The sequence below is a fragment of the Nyctereutes procyonoides genome, unplaced genomic scaffold (assembly GCF_905146905.1).
Source record: "Nyctereutes procyonoides isolate TBG_1078 unplaced genomic scaffold, NYPRO_anot_genome, whole genome shotgun sequence".
In the NCBI taxonomy this organism is placed as follows: Eukaryota; Metazoa; Chordata; class Mammalia; order Carnivora; family Canidae; genus Nyctereutes; species Nyctereutes procyonoides.
This window is the reverse complement of record NW_026575121.1, coordinates 47,370,489-47,393,048: the sequence shown is the minus strand read 5'-3', so window position 1 is coordinate 47,393,048 and position 22,560 is coordinate 47,370,489. Positions and strand designations below refer to the sequence as shown.

General features: G+C 42.8%; 1 protein-coding gene and 1 pseudogene across 1 annotated transcript; one reads left to right on the top strand and one right to left on the bottom strand.

The window, feature by feature from the left end:
- Positions 1–5,281: 5,281 nt before the first annotated feature.
- On the bottom strand, positions 5,282–5,395 carry LOC129516711 (U6 spliceosomal RNA; annotated as a pseudogene).
- A 13,976-nt stretch (positions 5,396–19,371) lies between these two features.
- OXGR1 (oxoglutarate receptor 1) lies at positions 19,372–20,759 on the top strand. Its single transcript, XM_055336171.1, has one exon. The coding sequence runs from the start codon at positions 19,372–19,374 to the stop codon at positions 20,383–20,385; it is 1,014 nt and encodes a 337-aa protein (XP_055192146.1). The 3' UTR covers positions 20,386–20,759.
- Positions 20,760–22,560: the final 1,801 nt, after the last annotated feature.

Below are 22,560 nucleotides of genomic sequence, written 5' to 3'. Positions count from 1 at the left end.
AACAGTGATTGACAAGATGTGGACTTATAGCCTAGTAGGGAAAGAAAACCCTGACCAATAATTGTATGTGTGATGATCCTTCTGCATCTCACTGTTTTCAGAACTTCCAGATAACACTGTCATTTAGGTCATCCTGGGACTGACCTGTGGTTCCTCATTAGACCCTTGAAAGGCATGTCTTAGTCCAAAGCTTGCTCTGTGGAGCACAAACATCCAAAACTCAGCATGCATCATGTAGCTGCAACTGCAGGTCTGACTCCTGCTGACCATCATGGGTTCTTTGACCACATCCCTGGATAAGTGTCAGTGTCCACTTGTTCTATCTCTCTTAGAAACTCACCTAAGAAAGTGCTCTAAAAATTGTCTGGTTTTCAATCCTCCCACTGTGATACCTGGTTCCGAGGGAGCACTCTGCTAAAGGCACAGATCTCCAAGAGATCTCTAATGGTGGGTGTCCATCAGTAAGTGGTCACTCGAACACCAAGTTCAGCTGCACAGGATTGGTGTTCAATACAGTGTGCTGGGACCGTGACTGAAGAGACCACTCCTCAACATTTAACATTAAATGACATCTCAGGAAGGAAACTCTTGAAAAATAAGCCATTCAGGAAAAAATACCTCATTTTCTGATGTCAAGGAATCTATGGAGCTTTCACATTGCTCTCCCAAGCCCTTAGAATATAGCTTCTATGTTTCTTGTGGCAGTGAAGGGAGACAGAGCTGAAATGAACACAAGATAATCATTAGCAGAGTCAGAATTAGGAGCAGTCACATCAAGATTTTATGAGTTTGGGAAGGAGGAATCAAAAGATGCAAGTGAGGTTTCAGGAACCAGCGAATTCTCTCAGATATCTGAAGAAGGAATATAGGATGGCTCTTAAGTTTGTCATATTCTACTCCAGATCAGCCTTCTCACTAAGACCTCTTCTTCTTCTCTTTAAAATTGTGCTACCTTGGTGTGTTCAAATTGCTTTTTATAATCTAACATACACTTTTGCTCCCTCAAGAGCCAGGAATGCTATTAAATTCTATTTCGTTATGCATGGGGCCAATATTGTTTCAAAGGAACTATGCTAGAGTTCAATATTTTTAAGCAAAAGGGCACACACAATGACGTAGTCCTAATAAAATATCCTAGTAAATATGGTGTTCATCGGCAGAATTAGCCACATGTGTGAGCAGAACTCTGACATCCATAGAACGTGCTTGGCAATTTCCTGAAGATCCCCTTTCCACCAGCCTTAGAAGCTTAGGTCTGGGCATCCCATAAAGGCCTTCATCACAAGCTCCACATTTTAAATAAGCTGACAGATTTCGAGAACTTTCAGAAGGGGAGCACAGTAAGAAGGCTTAGTTTTTATGGTTAGACTATTATTGTAACTTATCATAAAGCTAAAAGTAGGGATCTGCAGGAAAAGATACATAGGGTCTTTGAGAGGATTATCATATTGATCTCTTCCACAACTAAGTCTGCTTAATTATTGCCTATGCTAAATATTTAATACTAATAAAAGGACATGGCATGGTGTCAGGGAGTCTGGACTTAGGCTTCATAGGTTTTATATTTTGGGTTTGCTGTCTTCCCTGCAGCTATGCCTGTGACCTTCAAGCATTATGCAGGATCACTGCATCTCATTACCTCACATGTACAATGGAAATAATCACAGAATCAACTTTATAGACAGAAGTGTTATTTGTTCTTTACAATACATGATGCGGAGATCTAAAAGCACATATTTGTAACACATATAAAGCCTTGCCTCCCAACCAGATTGTGAGCTTATTTCAGAGAAGCATACAGTCTTACTTCTCTTTTGTTCCACACCACCTGGCATGGTATTAGGCACCTGATAGGAATGCCTGACATTGCAATAGACTTTAACAGCTTTCTTATGGTGTGTTATAATATGTGCAGGTTTTTTTCAAGGATATGAAGTTATTTTATTTCACTTCTAAAACTTTTTATTTTATTTTATTTTTTTAATTTGTATTTATTTATGATAGTCACACACAGAGAGAGAGGCAGAGACACAGGCAGAGGGAGAAGCAGGCTCCATGCACCGGGAGCCCGATGTGGGATTCGATCCCGGGTCTCCAGGATCGCGCCCTGGGCCAAAGGCAGGCGCCAAACCGCTGCGCCACCCAGGGATCCCTAAAACTTTTTAAATATAAATTCATTAACTAACATAAAATGTATTATTGGTTTCAGAGGTAGAGGTCAGTGATTCATCAATCTTCTATAACACTCACTGCTCATTCCATTCTGTGCCCTCCTGAATGTCCATCACTCAGTTACCCCATCCCCTCACCCTCACCCCTCCAGAGACCTTCAGGTTGTTTCCTATGATTAAGAGTCGCTTATGGTTTGTCTCCCTCTCTGATTTTGTCTTGTTTTATTTCTTCCTCTCTTCCTCTGTGATCCTCTGTTTTGTTTCCTAAATTCCACATATGAATGAAATCATATGATAATTGTCTTCCACCGATTGATTTATTTCACTTAGCATTATATCCTATAGTTCCATCCATGTCGTTGCAAATGGCAAGATTTCATTTTTTGATGGTTGAGTAGTATTCCATTGTATATCATATGTGCAGTTTTAAACCTTGTTCAGTCTCTCAACTGTGAGGTAGGCAAAGAGGTACTTTCATGCTCCAGTAAACTATTGAGAATTCAAAAGCCTCCAATCAAACAACCAGTCTAAGGCTATCTGGTTAGAAATACGCAAAGGCAAATTCTGAACTGTGGTTTTTATTATCTCCGTACAGTGGCTGCCCTGTTCCTCACCAGCAGATTCTTGAGAAGGCCCTCAGCTAATGCCTTGTGTCTGTTTTGGTTGATTGCTAGCAACACAGTCATGGTGAGTGATGGGTGCCCAGAGGGGATCCTTAAGGACAATTTTCGAGGCCCAGAAGACACAGTACCTTTCTACAGTGCTCTAGACTAGGCCATGCCACTCCACTCCCTCAGCTTCAGGCACAATGTTCCTGGCACACTGCTGTGTGCTGTGGCTGAAGGATAGGTCACCGAGACATACTGAGAGCAAAAGCAAAGGCAGGTCCAAACTAGTCTTTGTTGATCCCCGTGGACGCAGAGGGCTGAGGTCAGTGTCCAAGGGCAAGGAGAAGAAGCCTGGTCTCTGCTGCTCTGACTGTTGAGCAGCCCAGGCCCCTGAAGCCAACAGACTAGCTTTTTTTCCTTGGTTGCAGGAAAAGGACACTGGGGTGTGGGTGTGTCTCTGCCCTCCCTGGTGCAAATGTGGTGACACAACCTGGCTGCAACTCCCTAGGAAACCGTGTGCATGCAGCCCCATGGTTATTTCCATTGATTTGCAACATGTTCAGTCTCTGAGAGAAGTTAAAGATGTAAGGAGTGGTTGGCAACTGTCCTGATGTGTCCGAGGAAAACAGGTTGTTTGCAAAGTCCAACTGTCTGTCCTCCCTGCCATCAATCATTTAAAAGGACAAAAGCTTGAATCGTGCATAGAGTCACCTTTAAAAATGTCAGCTAAGAAGAGTAACTTGCTCTGTCAGTCCTCGAGGAAGAAATCCATGCTACTGCTTCCTCACTGCCCGGCTCTGCGTGTGTGTGTTTGTGTGTGTGTACACAATGCTGTGCGGTGATTGTATGACTCCTTTGGGCAAACGTCTTTTTTTCTTTTTTCCACAGTTCCCTTTTTGTTTCTCAAGGCATAATCGTCTACCTATTGTCCATTGTGGATGGAGGGGCAGCCGTTGCTGATAAAGTCCACCTGGAATCAAAGCCTTTAATAAATCACAGATGCGTGATCCAGAAGACATCATCAGTCAAGACTCTGAGAAGGAATGACCCAGAATGAATAGCAGGGGGTGGCTCTACAACCTTGAGCCTCGGCTTATGCGCCCAAAGCCATTCAGAGATGAAACTGTATCTGAAGCCGGAGGCAATGCATTTCATTCACAGTTTATAGAACTCCTTTGTGGCACAGAACGGGCAACCAGAGGCAGTGGAAGCTATCCCCATGAACTCATTCAAAGGTAACCAGAGTTTGATATCTGGGATGGTTCACACACATACGTAATCGTAACTTAAATGATTCTTCCTAATTGACACTTCCGAAAATATCCCTGACTCTGGTAACTTTTCCAAGGTTGAACCGGAATCGGTCAAATAAGTGATTTCCTAATTTCGGGCCTGGCTGACTTCAGGAATGCGTAGCCTATGCAGGAGCCCAGGGCCCATGGCCTCAGAAGGGTCCCTCATTTGGCTACTGGGGTGTGGTTGCTGTCTTGACATTCTTTTTTTTTTTTTTAAGATTTTATTTATTTATGAGAGAGAGAGAGAGAGAGAGAGAGAGAGAGAGAGAGGCAGAGACACAGGCAGAAGGAGGAGCAGGCTCCATGCAGAGAGCCCCCCACGGGACTCGATCCCGGGATTCCAGGATCATGCCCTGGGCCAAAGGCAGGTGCTAAACCACTGAGCCAACCAGGGATCCCCTGTCTTGACATTCTTAATGATGCTATCTTTGAACTTGTGTTTTGTAAGGGAAATATGATAGAAAATGCACATGTGTGAACAGAGAAGTTACAGGCTGCATGCAAGTGCACGGCCATTCCTTGTGACCCTGTTTACAAATGGCATTTACAGTTAGCCAAGTGTTCCCATGGACCCATGAGGCATGGCAGTTCAGTGACTCCAAGCAAGTATAGTATGTTGGGTCTGTGACTGGGTAAGAGGGGTCATTGACAACCCCTCTTGGCCATGCTTTCTGTTTAAACCAGAACTTGCCTCGGACCCAGATGACAGTGGCCCTCTAATAAACACCAAGGAGCCCCATCACACCATTTTTTCACATGTTATTTTCTTGCATCAGTCAAGTTATTAGAAATGAAGACATAGAAAGGAAGAGATGGGGCAATGGTTTGTTTTCCTTCGGTCTTTCCTCACCCTTCAGTAAGCTGAAAATAGAGTTGGTGGAATGTATGCTATGAAAAGCTGAGTTAGTTTTGTGCAATGTGTCCACTGTCGTGATAAAACCAAAATACACATACACGTATAAGCTTCGAAATATGGCTTGTATCATTTTGAGGATGCTACATATGAGTCAAATGCTCTTCTATTTGCATTTAAAACTGGTATTGCACTATATAAAGATGAATGGTAAATTTCATGCTGATCACTTAAAATGTTGATTTTTCTTGATTTAGAATGACATTAAATAGGAAATTTAAAAAACCTCAAATACTATAATAAAACAAAAGAAGACCTCAGAAAAACGGAAAGGCTGTATATTTTAATAGCTTTAAAGACATTTTTTCTCCTTTCTTTCCTTTTTTTGCATGTCATCCTGGTGCAGAGGCTGTGCTAATCTTCTCTATATGGTTCCAATTTTAGTATATATGCTGCCGAAGCGAGCACTCTCCACTTTTTAACAAGAAGCCCAGTATTTTCATTCTGTAGTGGACCCTGTGGATTATATAGCAGATCCTGTTCAAGATCTGTCATGCAAAAGAGAGACTGCTGTAAATGTCCACTCCAGGTGACAATGTCAGGAAAGAATATTGTGCAAGAGCTCAGCCTTCAAAGGGCAAGTGGCTGAAGCCCCTGGTGCACAGATGATAAGAAGGCTTCCCTAGAGCTCCTCTTTGGTCATGATTGCTCCGCAGGGTTTCTTCTCAAGAGGAGAGACTTCCAGGGGATCCCTGGGTGGCGCAGTGGTTTAGCGCCTGCCTTTGGCCCAGGGCGCGATCCTGGAGACCCGGGATCGAATCCCACATCGGGCTCCTGGTGCATGGAGCCTGCTTCTCCCTCTGCCAATGTCTCTGCCTCTCTCTCTCTCTCTCTCTCTGTGTGACTATGATAAATAAATAAAAATTAAAAAAAAAAAAAAAGAAGAGACTTCCAGCACTGGCCTAGGGTCTTCCCAGGCTCCTGCCCCTGCTCCACCCATATGGGCATCTGTCACTGTAGAATAAACACAGGAACAAAGCAAACAGGTTTGAAAGCAGTTATGAGGGACCTAAATGGCAATGTTTCCTTTTTAGATAAAAATGTAATAAAATTACCAACTACGGATGTATCACTTTCAGATTTTGGTGATCTATTTGCCCAGAGTTAAAAATAAAATAAAACAGAAAGGTCAGCTCTGCAGACTCAAAAGCCACGTAAAACCACAGGACCGGTGATCAGTATATTTGACATGGACAGGGGGTTTGGGAGGATGGCAAAGGCCAGGCACAGACCACTTTTGAAGATGGGATATAGATGAGTGAGACATTTGTTCTCAAAGCGTAGAGTAACCAAATGGAACATGCTGTCTCTGATTATCGATGGACAGTGGTAAGGATGTCATATAAGTCTGAAGACAATTACACTCACAATTGGGATTAAAGTAGGATTTACAATTAAAGGGGATTCATTTTTTAATTTAATTTCATGAAATATCAATATGGTATAGTTTGGAAGGGAGTAACATGAAATAGCTTACTGATTTCAGCTGGCAATCATACATCAGTGTGCATAGTGGAAGGGGCAAACTCTCAAGGTCTGTCTGTGAAAAGTCAGAGAAAGGAAGAAATAGCTTCTTTAGTTAAATCACTTGTGTTTTTACTTTTTCTAAAAGTGAGGACTCAGATGAGCTTCTCTAAGATTAAAGACGATGCTATCGTTACATCTCATTTCATTTCAAACTCTTCTTACTCACCAGCAACTTTGAGCATAGAGCCTGTCCATCACAGAGATGAACATGTCTGCTTATTGTTCAGAAAGCCCAGGCTAGTTAGAAACTATTTTGGGTTTCTTACTCAAATCAGATTTCAACTTTTATTTCTCAAAGGTTAATAGGTTAGTACAGTGGTCTGTTGTGTCAACAGGGCCCTAGACAAAAATTAATCATGAAAGCATTATCAAAAGGTCAAAAGAAAGAAATTGAAAAATGCTATAATAAAGAAATTACATAAGCCTGTTATGTGTGTTTCCGAGGCATTTTAATTCAAACGCAGAAGCATGACAAAGAAAACAAGACAACATTGCTCAGCGTGGTCTCTGACATAAGACATAAGACACTAGCTAGGGAGGGAGATGAATTTTTCAACAGCTCAGGATGGCCTAATGTTCCCTAAAGCGCCTGGTGAAACAGGAGAAGTCCGAACGGAGGTAGGAAGTGAATGGAACCCCTGGTAACAAATTATTTTTTTAGTGTGGAGTGAAGTTAATGCAATCACCGTTGGCTGCTATAGAACATGCAAACAACCATTACCTCAGCACGGAAGAATCTGAGTCTCTGAACTTCCTTTAGGGTATAAGTGTGATTAATGTTCCGTACACATGGCAAATGGAAAAAAGTGGGGAATCAGAAGGTAAAACCAGTGCTGGGACAATTTTCTTCTATTTGCTTCACACTAACCACCTTGCGCTGGTTGATCGTAGTGCCCACTGGGACTCACAAAAGCCACACATCGCATTCTGGGTGCCTGAGCAGAGGACAGAGCGTGAAGGTAGTTGTATATGCTGAGTGTCTGTGTGTGCATGGGTGGGTGGGGGACATTCTTAGATGTAAAGACAAAGATCATGTCTATGCAATGTGCTGGTATAGTTAAGCTTCCTCTTCCTGGTGAGAGACTTAGCACTGGCCCTGAAATCTACTTGTCTTTCATAAAACAAGAAGATAGCTTGAGGAACCATGTGATTCTGGCCCAAACTTCTTTCCATTGTTTCAAAGGTCCAAAGAAGAAAACAAGAAGCTAAAACCTTAATCACAAAAGTAAATATCAGAAGCCGAAAATTGGAACAAATAACCAAAATATAACATATACTAAATATAATGACATATAAATAATATAAGAAATACGAAAGATTAAATCTTTAAACTGAAAACTATAGGTCGGTTCCTTTCTCTCAACAGTTTTCTAGGATATCCTTTTTATGTAGTAGAACCTTGCTGATAAAAGATTTGAACTAAATGCCTTCTCAACAGAAAGACTAGTGGATAATAAGGTGCTAAACGCATTTAAAATAACTTTTATTACACTTTACACTTCCCCACTCAACCACTTCTAATGGTTTGCCATTGCATGTGTAATTAGATAAGTAGATATAAATACATGTAGTAAAATTCACAGATTTTAAATATACAGTTCAATGTGTTTGAGCAAATGTATTTAGCTCAGTAACTGACACCCCAGTCAAGATACAGGATATTTACATCAACCTAAAAGGTTTTCAGTTGTTCATTCTGGCCAACCCTCCTCCTCTCCCAAAAGCAAACACTATTCTAACTTTTATCCTCATGGATTTTTTTTTTTTTTCTTGATCTCAATGGAATCACGATGGCATACAAAGTGAGTCTCTTTGTTTCTGGCTTCTTTTGCTCAACATGATTTTTTTCAGTTTTTTTGTTTTTAAAGATTTATTTATTTATTTGAAAGAGGGAGAGTGTGTGCACAAGACAGAGCAAGAGCAGAGCAGGGAGGGGCAGAGGGAGAGGGAGAAGCAGACTCCCCACTGAGCAGGGAGCCCACATGGGGCTCCATCCCAGGACCCAGAGATCATGACCTGAGGTAAAGGCAGATGCTTAACCCACTGAGCCACCCAGGAGCCCCTCAACATAATGTTTTTCAGATTCAAAATGGCTACCATCAGCATTATTTAAAATTTTTGAAGTATTTACTTCAAAAAAGTATAGTGAAACTTGAGAAATGAAATTTATCCTAATCATTTTCAACTTTATGTAGTGTGTTAATCTGGAGAGTTTTTTTTTTTAAATACCAGTACACATGCCTACCTTCAGAGTTTCTGATTTAATTGGTGTGGGGTAGGAGGAATCCAATGGTATTTCTGAAAGCTCCCCAGTTGATTCTGATATTGTGCCAGTGTCGAGAACCTTTGGACTAGCTTCAGAAATGATGGAATTCCACCTCAAGTTCATGGTATTCTCGTATCCCCTTCTTCTATCTCCGAGGAATTGGTGACCTTTCTCCATTCCATTTGTGCTCCTGACTTAATAGTATCTACTATTTTATGAAAGCTTACACTATGCTAAATACTTCTATCTGTGATCTCATTTAGGTCTTACAACAGTCATGTTATCCCAGTTTGACACATAAACAAAATGAGGTTTAGAGAGAGAAGCTAAGCAGTTTGTAAAGGTAGAAGCCAGGATTCAAACACATTTATTATTTGCTGAGTCATACCTCCTCACCATGATCTTATCTCCTGTCCATTAATTATCTCTCCAATCTTTTCTCCTTTGGCTTTTTAAATTTTCCTCAGTCAACACCATGCTTAGAGTACCTTTAGCCTAAAGAAGGAATAAATAAAGAATTCTCCTTTAAACATGTCAGCCTTCAAACTCCATCCTCATTTCTTTCCTCCTGTTTTACTCTTCTACCCATTGCACAAAATAGCGGCAGCCCCTATCATGTGACTACCATGGTTCTCAGGTCAGCGGTGATTTCCTCATCACCCCATTCAATCTGTCAACTTAGTTTGCATTCTGTTCAATTCTTGGCCTTTTTCTCTCTCTGTGTTCTTTTCATATGCTCAACTGATTGGACAGACACCAGTGGGAAACTGCTTGGTCTCAACTTGTAACTGAAAGCCCAAAGAACTTAGTATTTAATTAAGATCAAATGAGGAATCAGTTTCATGGTTATAGTAACAACTGCCAAAACAATAGGCAATTGTTAATGCCTGCTATGTATCTATGTAACATGCTGTTGGACAGTCAAAGAGGAGACTATGAAGTGCCTCCAACAAGATGGAGATAATCTTGTTGACTTAGGCAAGACTCAAGTTAATAAAAACAATTACAGTTTATTAAACTAGTAAACAATCTTGCTGACCACAAGTACAGCAAGTATCCAGGAAAAAAAAAAGTACTTCCGGGCAAAGAGACTCATAAAGTAGTTAGTATTTTGTAAATCTTGTCATATCTCTAAGTCTTTTAATGTCTTTCTGAGTCATAGAGTAGTTAGTATGGTCAGAAGATGGGATATGGGGACCCTGTACCAGGAAAGGCAAAATAATGCTTTTTAATGATGCTTTTCTCTCTGGCTTGTTCAATACCTCTTCTATACCATATTTTCTTTGTCTTTAATCTCCATTTCTATTTCCACTGGTCACCATACTTCATATTAAAACTCCTGAGCAGAGTGAGAATCCCATCCTCTGCTTGGCCAACAGTCTACCTGTACTAACTGCCTGGCTCTTTATCCACTCAGAAGACCCTACCCATCTTCCAAATTTTACTGGGATTAGATCTAAAGATAGACAATCTAGTCAATTTCTTTCCCAAGAGTCTCAAATTTCCCAGAAAAGCCACTTTTTCAAAGAAGTCTTCACAACAATGCATCATTTTGAAAACACTTAAAAATCATCCAACGATGTTCACAGAGAAGCATAGCAGATGACTCACATTGGCATAGCAAAGTTGTATCTGCTTTTCTAAGAAACAACGCTTTGAGCATCTCCTAGGTTTTCACAACTAAGATCCCTTTAATCTGGAACTGGCCGTAGAAAATGTCTTGTCCAACCTCTGCTTTTCCTGGATGGAAGCCCACAAAGGGAATTTCTTTTTCCAGATAATTGAGTTGCTTTCTAAACACTGAAATTCAGGCTTCAAACTTCTGGGCTTCTGTCCACCACACCAGAATGTCTTCTTCATTGGAGAAATATTGCAGGAATCTGGAAGGCATCACAGTAATTGAATTTGTTGCCTAGTAGAGCATAGATCAAAAACCTGCTTTATTTAAACAGCGCATTTTCACTGAGCAATCCATTTTAAAGGCATTAGAAAACAAGTTAACCATTTTTTTAAAATCAAGACAATTATCTCATGAGAACACTGCTATCATACCAAGATATATTGTGTCTGAAGTTACAAAAAAGTCTGACAAGGCTATAAAGGGTGTTTCAAAATACAGGTTTGTTATTATTCAGGTATGGTGAGGTCAGTAGATCAGGAAATGATTGAAAAGATTGTTATGTTCACAGATCCCAAGAGGAGGGAGCACACCACACTAGGGTTTGGGACACACAGTCAAGCATTGGGGTTGGACAGGAGGCAAAAAGAGAGGAGGAACTTTACTGCAGTTTCTGTGGGAAGGAACAGGCAAGGCAGAGGAAGCAGATTTAGGATTGGCTAGTTTGAATAATTTCAGTGGGCTCTAGAGCACAGGAGCTGTCCCTATTTGTCTGGTACCTGGTCTTGGGGATGATTAGGGCAGAGGGATAGTGACCCACAGTTGAGAGCCTGATAAAGGAGGTAGTTGAGGATATGAGCTCTGGGTTGACTGCTCTGCATTTGAAAGTACACTCTCTAGTAAGTTTACCCTCCCTAAAAATTTCCTAACCCTGGGAGAGGCAGTCTCTCCCAGGTCAGCAAAGCCCCTACTGTCAAAACATCAGAATATAGAAAATAAAACACATGGTTAATAAAATGGTCCGGAAATATAAGTTCAGCAGCCATAGTTGAAACACTGGCTGGAAACGTGATCATTTGACATTTGGGTCAGGATAACCAGGGGAGAAAGAAATGGAATGGTCTGTATTGTCACCAACCACGTGTCCCTTTCTCACCCAACTGAGTAAGAGCTAAGGCTAGTGCTAATGTGTTACTCCTTTCTCCTGCCAGCCCACTACTCAATAATCAATGGCTCTTCAGAGAATGCTACTTGAATCTACCTTCTCTGCAGAATTCTGCAGAGCTTTTTGGAGCAGGAGGCTTTAAGGTGTCAGTGCTTCTTAACTAGAGAAATTCTGAGAATCCAGATTTTCTTGAAGATAAGTCCCATCCTCTGGTTTGAAGGAGCAATTGCAGCACATTGCAAGTGGCACCTGTGTTGCTCACATAGCTGTGAATATAAGTGCTGGAAACCTGTTCTATTGAATGTTTCTTTAAAAGAAGAAAGTGCATTTCTGAATCTGGGCAAGAGACCAATTTTAAATGGAAGTTTAATTTCACCCTGTAGGTCTTTGACTTATGCTGCTAAATGGACCTAAGTTTGAAGCTTAAGCATAGTCTAAATTAGTGATATCATTTTCTTATTCAAATTGTTTTAAAGATGTGTAAATTATGTATTTTTTGATTAGAGAATGATTAAGATCTATATTGGTTAGTATTTTTTCCCTGCAAATGACTACTTTGTAGGTGAGAATTTTGAATTGTAGTAAGAAGTTATATTTAGAAGTAAACAATAAAAGAAAAGGCAGTTCGCTCATAATAATCATCTTGTTGATAGAGCCAATTTAGAGTGTCAGATTATAACACATTGTTTTCTGATAAAATGGTGGCCCTATTCTGTCTCCATGAATTTGACTACTCTAAGTATCTCATACAAGCAGAACAAATATGGTATTTGTCCTTCTGTGATGGGCTTTTTTTTTTTCACTTACCATCATATTCTCAAGATTTATCCATGTCATAGACTGTATCAGAAGGTTCCTTCCTTTCTAAAGCAGAATAATATTCCATTATTTGTACATACCACATGTATGTTGCTTCCACATTTTGGTTATCGTGAATAATATTGTTATGAGCATAGATGTACAAATATTTCCCTCTCTACTTTCAATTCTTTGGGTATTCACCCAGAAATAGAATTGCTGGACACATGGTAATTCTATTTTTAATTTTTTGAGGAACCATTATACTGTTTTTTTTATAGTGGCAGCACCATTTTATATTCCCAGAACTGGATATTTTTAAATGTCCCTTGCACATTTAAGATTATAGCACCTAACACTTGTTCTTAAATAATTTCTTTCAGCCATTTACTCTTTACCTGGAAATCCACTCATCATAGAAAAATATTCCAATGTCTTGGAAGCTTTTCCTGACCTTTCTTTCTCTTATACTTGGATTATGCACCTTCTAGCACCCTTATTTACCAGTGTCAACACTAATCACTTTTTAAATTGACTGGTTTGTGTGTGTGTGTGTGTGTGTGTGTGTGTGTGTACATGAGTTTCTAGAAAGCAGAGATCATGTCTTACTCCTTTTCTCCTCAATACCTGATACAGAATAATCAAGCAGCAAATATCTGATGAATGAAATGTGTGGATGGATTGGCATAAAACAGGGTCAAATAGTTCCAAATGAGGAATCGAGAAAGTGATTAAAAACAGCAAAACTTCCCCTTCCCTTCTCTTTCCTTTCCCTTCCCCTTCCCTTCTCTTTCCTTCCCCCCCCCCCGCCAAAAAAAAAAACCAACAGCAAAACTGGAGAATAATTTTTATCCTAATGCAAAGTATTTCCCTGGAAAGGCTGGGACTCAAATAATAATAACGATAAGCATAACATTTAAAAGGCTACTATAGTGCTGTCCCAACCATCAGCTAGCGGGGAGTCTTCTCCTTGGGCTCTGGAATGCCTGGTTTACCATTCTTGCTTCACCAGGCTTGCATGCCCACAGAATGGACTGGTTGTTTTACTGCCCACCAACATGGAATTGCAAATGGGTATTCTATGCTCATCCGTGGCAGAGTGTAGAAGGCACTTTTTCCACTCATCTCCGTTAGGCAATAGAGGAAACTCGTCTTTAATGCTGGAGGGGACCTAGAGTCCAATGCAATGGCTCAGAGCCCTGTTATCTTGGATGAAGTGGCTAAGTCTCAGAGAAGGGAAGAGGCTGTTCCCAAGTCCTATGGCAAGAGGGCTTCGACCTAGATCTGGGGATCCAGACGACGCTCTTCTCACAGCTCCAAACTATTTTTAAACGACTTTGCAGAGTGGTGGAGGACAGGCCTGTAATTGCATACGGTGAAAAGACACTTCAGTGGAAGTCTTTCATTTAGAGGGTCGGATTGGAGTTGCTTCCATTCCAAGCTAGATAAAAGGCCGTGAACTGCGGGCAAGCCGGCGACGGTGGTGATTGCTCTGGAGCCAGACAAGAGGACCCCAGCCCTCCTGGGGCGAGAGCCCAGCCCTGCAAATACCCCCTCCCCTTGCGGCGTGGAGGATGTCCAGGGATCCCCGGGAGTGGCAGCGGCTGTCCCCGCCCCCCCCCCCCCCCCCCCAGCGGGCGAGGGAGCCTGCGGTGGGCGGTCTGCCCGGGCGGGCCCCAGAGCGCGCACCTGCTGCCCGGCTCGCAGGGGTGGGAGGGGCAGGGCAGGGCGGGGCGGGGCGGCCTCGCTCCGCGGGTCCCGCCGCCAGGGCGCAGCCGCGCTCCGACGGCCGCGCGGGGCACAGGCGGCCGCGCACCCGGTGCAGGTGAGCGGAGATCCGAGCTGCCCGAGGGCGGAGGGAGCCGGGGGCGGGCGCCTGCGCTGGTCCCGGAGGGCCGCGGGGCGCCCCGAGCTTGGGGACCGCAGCCCTGGGCACGTCTCTGCGGCCGGCCGGGGGGGGGTGCGGGGGGACAGGCGGGCGGCGGGGAGGGGGCCGACGCCTCCTCCGGGAGGCAGCAGGAGTACCCCGCAGCCCCGCAGCCCCGCAGCCCCGCAGGGACGACGAAAGGCCAGGAGGGCCCGAGGTGCATCCCAAGAAGTTCCCGCCTGTCAATCCCATCTTGTGCCTTTTCCAGGACCAAGCATGGGTGTCCTTGGTAGGTGCTTTGGGGCAGAGAGTTCACCTCTGACCTGGTTGATTGTGGCTTCTGGATGCTTCCCTAGCTCTTACTGCATCTTCCTGGTGTTAGCCAAGTCCATAAAAAGACACTGCCCCACAGTCTCCCTCCCCGACCAGTAAAGGAACAGCCCCTCCCCTCTAGGCCTTTCTTTGCTTTATTGTGCCAGGGATTTAATGATCAAGTTAAGTACAATCCCTAAACCTCCAAACTGTATGTGAAATGTCTGTGTGTCCCTACATGTAGTTTTCCCAGGAGAGCTTCCGTAGATTTTATTTAAAGATCAAATAGCTAAAATCAGAGCTTTGGGCCCCATCAACACTACAAGCACTGACCGTCTTTAGGGTAACCGAGTGGCCTGTTCTTATTTGAGAGCTGGGACTGAGGGAAGGGTTAGGGAGAGGGATTCCTTCAAATTCTGGGAGGACAGCATTCATGTACCTCTCACATTTGCCTGGGTTAAGGGTTGGTCTGTTTTTCACTATTATGAAATCAAATTAGTTTACAGATATGTAGAGCAGGAAAGGAAGATGAATCTTTGTGAATGAAATGTCTCTCTGCCGCTCTTCTTGATAACCAAGTGCAACCCCAGCTGCAGTTTCCAAGGACTCTGAAGGAATCTGAGAGGTGCCCTGTTTCGAGTTTATATGTCCCTGGTTTACTGGCAGCTTGAGAAGAGGAAAGAATGTTAACTCAGCCTTGAAATAGCACCGGAAAAACCTAGGGTGTGTGTTGGGAGGTAAAGGAACTCTGATGGGGTGGGGTCGGGGAAGTTGCATTAGGAGCTTAAGGCAAAATTAACAGATAACCCTAGAAAAATCACATTTCACCATTAATCCCACTGTTCCCACCTCACGGGCAACAGTGTGCTGTGACATAAAGTAGTCTGTGCTGCCACTTGAGTAGATGTTATTTCTGGTCCTGCCTTCCATATGTGCTGAAGCCTGATATCCCCATCTCTGAGGGTCACGGGCAAGTTGGCATTTAGGGTAGCGGTCCTCAAGCTGTGTGTGTCCAAAACACTGATGTCCTGCAACTAGCCTCAAGCGATCACAGTCTCTTCCCAATCTCAGAGAAAAAAAATTAGAGCCAAAATGATATGTTTTCTTTCTTTATAAAGTATGCCAAATCTGTGGTGTTTGCTCTTGCTTGTGTGTTATTTAGTTCAAACACATATCCGGTTACGTTGAAACGTAATGGATCATTATTTTTCATTTATAGAGTCCGTAATACTAGGTGGTCTGTAACCTCTCTCTGATTGAGATCCACTGTTGTAGCAAAAAGTAGGGAACACATCACATTATTCTTCAATGTCCTTTGTTTTGTTCTGTTTTTTAATGAAAAATTTTTTTTTTTTTTTATGATAGTCACAGAGAGAGAGAGAGAGAGAGAGAGGCAGAGACACAGGCAGAGGGAGAAGCAGGCTCCATGCACCGGGAGCCCGATGTGGGATTCGATCCCGGGTCTCCAGGATTGCGCCCTGGGCCAAAGGCAGGCGCCAAACCGCTGCGCCACCCAGGGATCCCCTTCAATGTCCTTTGAATGTAAATGATTCTTCTGTTTACATGTGGCGCCCTGGGTGGTGGCCGGGAATCGCACAGGACCCTGGAACCTGCCTCATTCTACTTTGCTCACATCCTGAACAGTTTTGTCCGCTGTTCCCAACTTGACCCTTATTTTGTAAACTCAAACCACTCTGTTGCTGAGGTTTATGGAAGAGGGGTTACATTTCTTAGTCAACCTCTCCTCCCTTACAGTTGGTCATTCTGTCTTCATTAAATCGAACTGTTGTTTTTCAAAACAATGAGGTGGTTGTTTCTACCTACAACCTGTCTTTTCCTGATGTGATTGTTATTTAAAATGGCCCCATCACATGACCAGGGGCTTATTGGGCCGTGACAGAAATTATAATTGTGCTTCTTATTTAAAAAGTGGTTAAAGAAGCAAACTTTAAAAAAAATAATATTTGCCACTTCATTAATCCTTCAGCTCAAGATAAAATTTTGCTGATGTCACTCATTGTTCTTTTTTCCAGTAAATATATATTGAGCACTTTCTCTGTGTCAGCCCTTGGGCTTCCAGGTGATTCCATGTTTCTGCTTTCAAAGAGTTGACAGACAAGCAGCCTGGGCTTGAACCAGGACTTACTAAGAAGTGATTTCTGGAAGTGCTGCCTCAGGGACTCTCTGACCATGACCTCTTTCTTTCAGGTTTAAATACTTGCACATGAGCCCATTTAAAGAACCTGGCCAAGGAAAAAGCTGTCTGCTGCAGTTTCCTGGGCTCAGAGCACCCCTGCTGGTCAGCAGTGCCTGACTCCTATCACCTCCAGTACTGTGTAGGTCATAGTGCTAGGAATATTGTGTCCAGCGAGAGCAAATTAACTTGACAAGGAGGGAAATGTTTGTTTTACATCTGTAATACACAGTCCCAGCGAGCACTGGCCTCTTCCCTGGAGGATCCTAACGGCTGCCCGGTGGCGTGTTTCATATCCCTAGGCTGGTCTTCCCCAATCCATATGGAATAAAGTCATAAATGTTTAAAGGCATCCTCATATGCATCCTGAGTGGGAGCTGGAAGAGTGAATTCAAGGCCAACAAACAGGGGAGGCTCCTACCGGTTTCAGATTAGTGAAGTTGGGCCAGCCTGAAATATATTTCTTTACTACACTGAGGGAAAGCTTGAAATTGTAGATTTTGGCACCAGGTAATAGTAATGATGATGGCAGACAATGATATAACAGTATGTGCCAAGCATCCTTCAAAACACTTAATGTACATTAATATATTTACTCACTTAACCTCTCTTAACCCAAAGAGGTGAGTACCATTATCATTGACAGTTTAGCCCGGCATCACAATTTATGATGTTTGATTTACTTAGCCTTCCGGGATACATTCAAATTCGACCTTGTGATTTTAGAGCACTTATCTCAATTCTTGCCTATGCATTGTGAGAGGCAGCCTAGCTCCACACACAGACTGCCCTAGTCTGTATCTTGGTTCACTCCCAACCAGCAGGGTGACCTTGAGCAAGTCTCCACTTCTTACTGCCTCAATTTCCTCTGTAAAATGGGCGTGATCACAGAACTACTTTGCCAGGTGACCATGAGGACTGAATGGATTTATACACGTAGGACACTTAGAGTAGTAGTGCCTTGTACACAGGAGGCGCTATTATTTTCGTTATCAGCTACATTTTCTTCTGGGCTTCATTCCCACTGCTCCCTAATACAACAGCCATGCCGAGCTACTTGAGCTCCCCTGAGCCTTCTGAACTCTTCATATATCTCAGTGGCTTTGCACATGCTATTCCCTTTGCCCAGAATGTCTTTCCCTTCCTATTGCTACCTTCAGCTTAAATATTCCTTCCTAATGACCTTCCTTTAGTGCCCTCCTCCCTTCACCAGGTAGCCATCCCCGCGCTTCCTTGTGGTCTCAGGGGCTTCGTTCTATTCATCTATCAAAGGACTTAGTGATGAACAACTACCCAACATTTACTGAGTGCTTACCATGTGTTTTTCTTGCTTTTATATATATATATATATATAGACAGCTCCATGTGGTAGGGTTATATTTCGTTAAAATTATGTCCATGTCCATCTCCCCCGGTAGACTGTGAGAGTGGCTTATACATCTGTGTGTGTTATTCATTTTGTATCTCTAGGAATTGGCAGAGTGCCTAATTAATACACAGTGGGCACTCCATAAATGTGTAAGTGGATGCATTTTACCAACATCTATTTACAACCAAATAAAAAGCTAATTTTCAGTAATTCTTCTTTGAAATAATCTTCATGCTTTTCTCATCACAGAAGTTCACTGACAGAATTTTAGAAAAGACTGATAAGTAATAAGAAAGAAGTTCAAATCCCACTGCTCCCAGCCCTGGAGGGCTCAGCCATGTGCTTAGGGACACACAAGTTCTCAGCGGCAAAACTGAGAATCGAGGTCAGGTAGGCTGGCTACAGAGCCCAAAGCTCTTACCGCTGCGTGAATCTGCTGCTCGTCCTCCCCCCAGCAAACAGACATGCCCTCCCATGAACAAATTATGTTAGCTAGTAAAATAGGTTGGAAGAGCCGACACTTGAAAATGAAATCCACCATACATACGGTGGGGCAAGGCATGAGATCTACATTTAAAAAATGGCCAGTATCCTGTCTTGTCATGCCCTCCCATATCCTGTTCCATCACACATTTGGGGGAATCTGGTTGGAAAGGGCACAGTGAGCTTAGGTGGAATAGAGGAGAGTTTCTAAATCAGACAAACACAGGTCCGAACCCCAGCTGTGCCACTAGATGCCTTACCAGGGACAGGTTGCAAAACCTCCCTCAATCTTTGTTTCTTCTGTAAAATAGAGATAATAAGAAACACTTCTCAGCATCTTGTGAAGTTTAGAGGTAACACGATGGGTGCAGTGCCTCCTGCTTGATTAATTGTGGGTCTTGTTGTGAAGCCTCTAATGGTGACACCCTATGGCTTCCCCAAACAGCAACCTTGCCAAATGGTTTTCCACATCTATTTGCATTTGTTTTTTCCAATCCTTCATTTTAGTTCTGGTGGTAATTTAACTTTTATATTATTATTAGATGTCTTGCCTCACAATAGTTTTCTTAGAAATTCAATCTCTTCTCCACAGGGTCTCTTTGAGATTAAAGAGAAAGAAGTGGCAAATTTAGGATCTTAGAGCAATTTTCATTTAAAAGAAGATCACTGTTTTCATTACCCCATCATTAATGTTTTCTATTTTCCTTTATCAGCGAGTTATTTCAAAGTCGATTTGAATTGCCAAACCGAACTCTTGTTTTCCTGCAAGATGAAAGGAGACAGCCATGAATGAGCCACTAGACAATTTTGCAAATGCTTCTGACTTCTCCGATTATGCAGCACCGTTCGGAAATTGCACTGACGAAAAAATCCCACTCAAGAGGCACTACCTCCCTGTTATTTATAGCATCATCTTCCTGGTGGGCTTTCCAGGGAATGCAGTAGCAATTTCCACTTACATTTTCAAAATGCGGCCCTGGAAAGGCAGCACGGTCATTATGCTTAACCTGGCCTGCACAGACCTGCTGTATCTGACCAGCTTCCCTTTCCTGATTCACTACTATGCCAGCGGTGAAAACTGGGTCTTTGGGGATTTCATGTGCAAGTTTATCCGCTTCGGCTTCCATTTCAACCTGTACAGCAGCATCCTCTTCCTAACCTGCTTTAGCATCTTCCGGTACTTTGTGATCATTCACCCAATGAGCTGCTTTTCCATTCACAAAACTCGATGGGCCGTGGTGGCCTGTGCTGTGGTGTGGATCATTTCACTGGTGGCCGTCATTCCCATGACCTTCCTGATCACATCCACCACCGGGACCAACAGATCTGCCTGCCTTGACCTCACTAGTTCGGATGACCTCACCACCATCAAATGGTACAATCTAATTTTGACAGCAACTACTTTCTGCCTTCCCCTGGTGATAGTGACACTTTGCTATACGATGATCATCTACACCCTAACCCAAGGACCTCACAATCACAGCTGCCTTAAGCAGAAAGCTAGAAGGCTGACCATTCTGCTCCTCCTCGTGTTTTATATATGCTTTTTACCCTTCCACATCTTGAGGGTCATCCGGATCGAATCTCGCCTGCTTTCAATCAGCTGCTCCGTTGAGAATCAGATCCACGAAGCTTACATTGTTTCTAGACCCTTGGCTGCCCTGAACACCTTTGGTAACCTGCTACTGTACGTGGTGGTCAGTGACAATTTTCAGCAGGCCATCTGCTCGATGGTGAGATGTAAAGCAAGTGGGGATCTAGAGCAAGCAAAAAAAAGCAGTTACTCAAACAACCCTTGACATACTTCAGCTAGTTAACCATGAAGAAGGCCTGCTGAGACTTTAACTTCTAAGAAGTCCAGAATAACTCTCTCAGTGACTCTCAGTAAATATTGTATGTCCAGTTAACTATGTGCCAAAGCTAGGACTGGGCTACCAGGAGTTCTTGGCAACCTGTTTATTGAGATCTTCCCTAGAGTCAATGTAAGAATGGGACATGCGCTTATCAGTAGAAGATTCACATGTAGAATCAAAACTACTGGAACTCAGGGACATCTTGAAAAACATCTAGTCTCACCAACTTACTATATAGAAATAAAACTACTGGGATCCCTGGGTGGCGCAGCGGTTTGGCGCCTGCCTTTGGCCCAGGGTGCGATCCTGGAGACCCAGGATCGAATCCCACGTCAGGCTCCCGGTGCATGGAGCCTGCTTCTCCCTCTGCCTGTGTCTCTGCCTCTCTCTCTGTGACTATCATAAATAAATAAAAATTAAAAAAAAAAAAGAAATAAAACTACTAGTTTTGGGGCATGTGGGTGGCTCAGTCCGTTTAGCCTCTTCCTTCAGCTCAGGTCATGATCTCAGGGTCCTGGGATTGAGCCCTGCATGGGACTCTATGCTCAGGGAGGAGTCTGCTGCTCTCTCTTCCTCTGCCTCTCCCCCCACTCATACTCTCTCTCTCTCTTCCTTTCTGTCTCTCTCAAATGAATAAATAAAATCTTCAAAAAAGAAAACTACTAGTTTTAGTACTTTTATAAAAATTGAAAGTTCACACACTTGACCCAGTTAACTTAATGCCAAGACTGGAGAAATCCACTCTTCTCACCCTCGGTTTCCTGTTCTTTCATTTGGGCCTGTCTGTATTGAACCCTTAGACTATCCAAGGCAGCACTTGTCTCTTTTCCAGTATTCTGTTTGTTTTCATTTCATGTCTTTAGGACTTTTTTTCCTCAAAACTTTGCTTTGAGATGATTAAACTGTGTGTCTCACTAGGCTTTCATCAGTTTTGTAGATTCAAGCCTGCCAGTACAATACACTTGAGACAATTCAAAGATCTTGATGCAGGTGGCTGACATACCCATGAGATATTTGGGAGCATTATGTCTTTATTGCTGTAGACCATTTTAAAAGTTGTAACTGAACTGAGGAAAATTACCAAGCTGTCTTAGTGATTATCAACACATCCTGGGAAAGAAAGGAGGGGCCTCTTTAGGGGAACAGAAGTACTTTTAAATATCCTGCACATATCGGGTAATAAGTAAAATCTAACATTGTTTTGATTTCTGTGGAAAACCATCCCAGGAAACACCAATTCTCTTTAGATATCTTCCTTTTTTGTAATTCTCTTAAAATATGTTATCTATTTATTGTAACAGCTAGAGCTATTTTTGAGTTATGTGTGTGCTTAATTATCCCTAAGTGTAAATATTTGAGAAAATGCCTAGTCTGGATATTTAAAACCTTAGTAAATGTGTTGATACAATTAATAAACTAATTTAGAATCACTGAATAAGCTGGTAATATTTTTCTGTGAAAATGCGGCTTTACCACCATCATATTTACAGGAAGCTTCTGTTCTCTGGGTTTAGGGAGAAAAAAAATTTTAAGAGTCAGTTTTAGAGTAAGGCTGGAATAGATGGTTCAAACAGAAGAAGGAGTACCGTAGGAAGGCTTTATGACTTTCAGGTGCTTCTAGAACGTTAAATCTGACTTAGACCTGAGTGAGGACGTTTCTAGGAACCTGTGCCAGGCATGCAGGGGGAAGAAAGACAAAAACCAATGGCTCCGCATATGGGCGTTTCTGGATGATGACACTCTCTCCACCATCCACCTTCTGGTGCCTTTCTATAGCGTGAGGAATGAACCCTTTGACTGGAGGGCTTGACTTGCTCACACACGCTGGCCACACAGAGCATGGAGCAGCCTCCAGAGGTCCACTGGAAACCTGGAGGTTGTGTAGCTGTCCTCTCCTGTCTCCCAAATGCCCAGACCAGCTCTGGGACCCTCACAAATGTGTGGCCAGGTGCTTTTATACCGCAGCTATTTTTTTAGGTTACTTATTTAGTTATTCCTGAGAGACACACAGAGAGAGACAGAGACATAGACAGAGGGAGAAGCAGGCTCCCTGCAGAGAGTTCAATGTAGGACTCGATCCCAAGACCCTGGGATCACACACTAAGGCAAAGGCAGATGCTA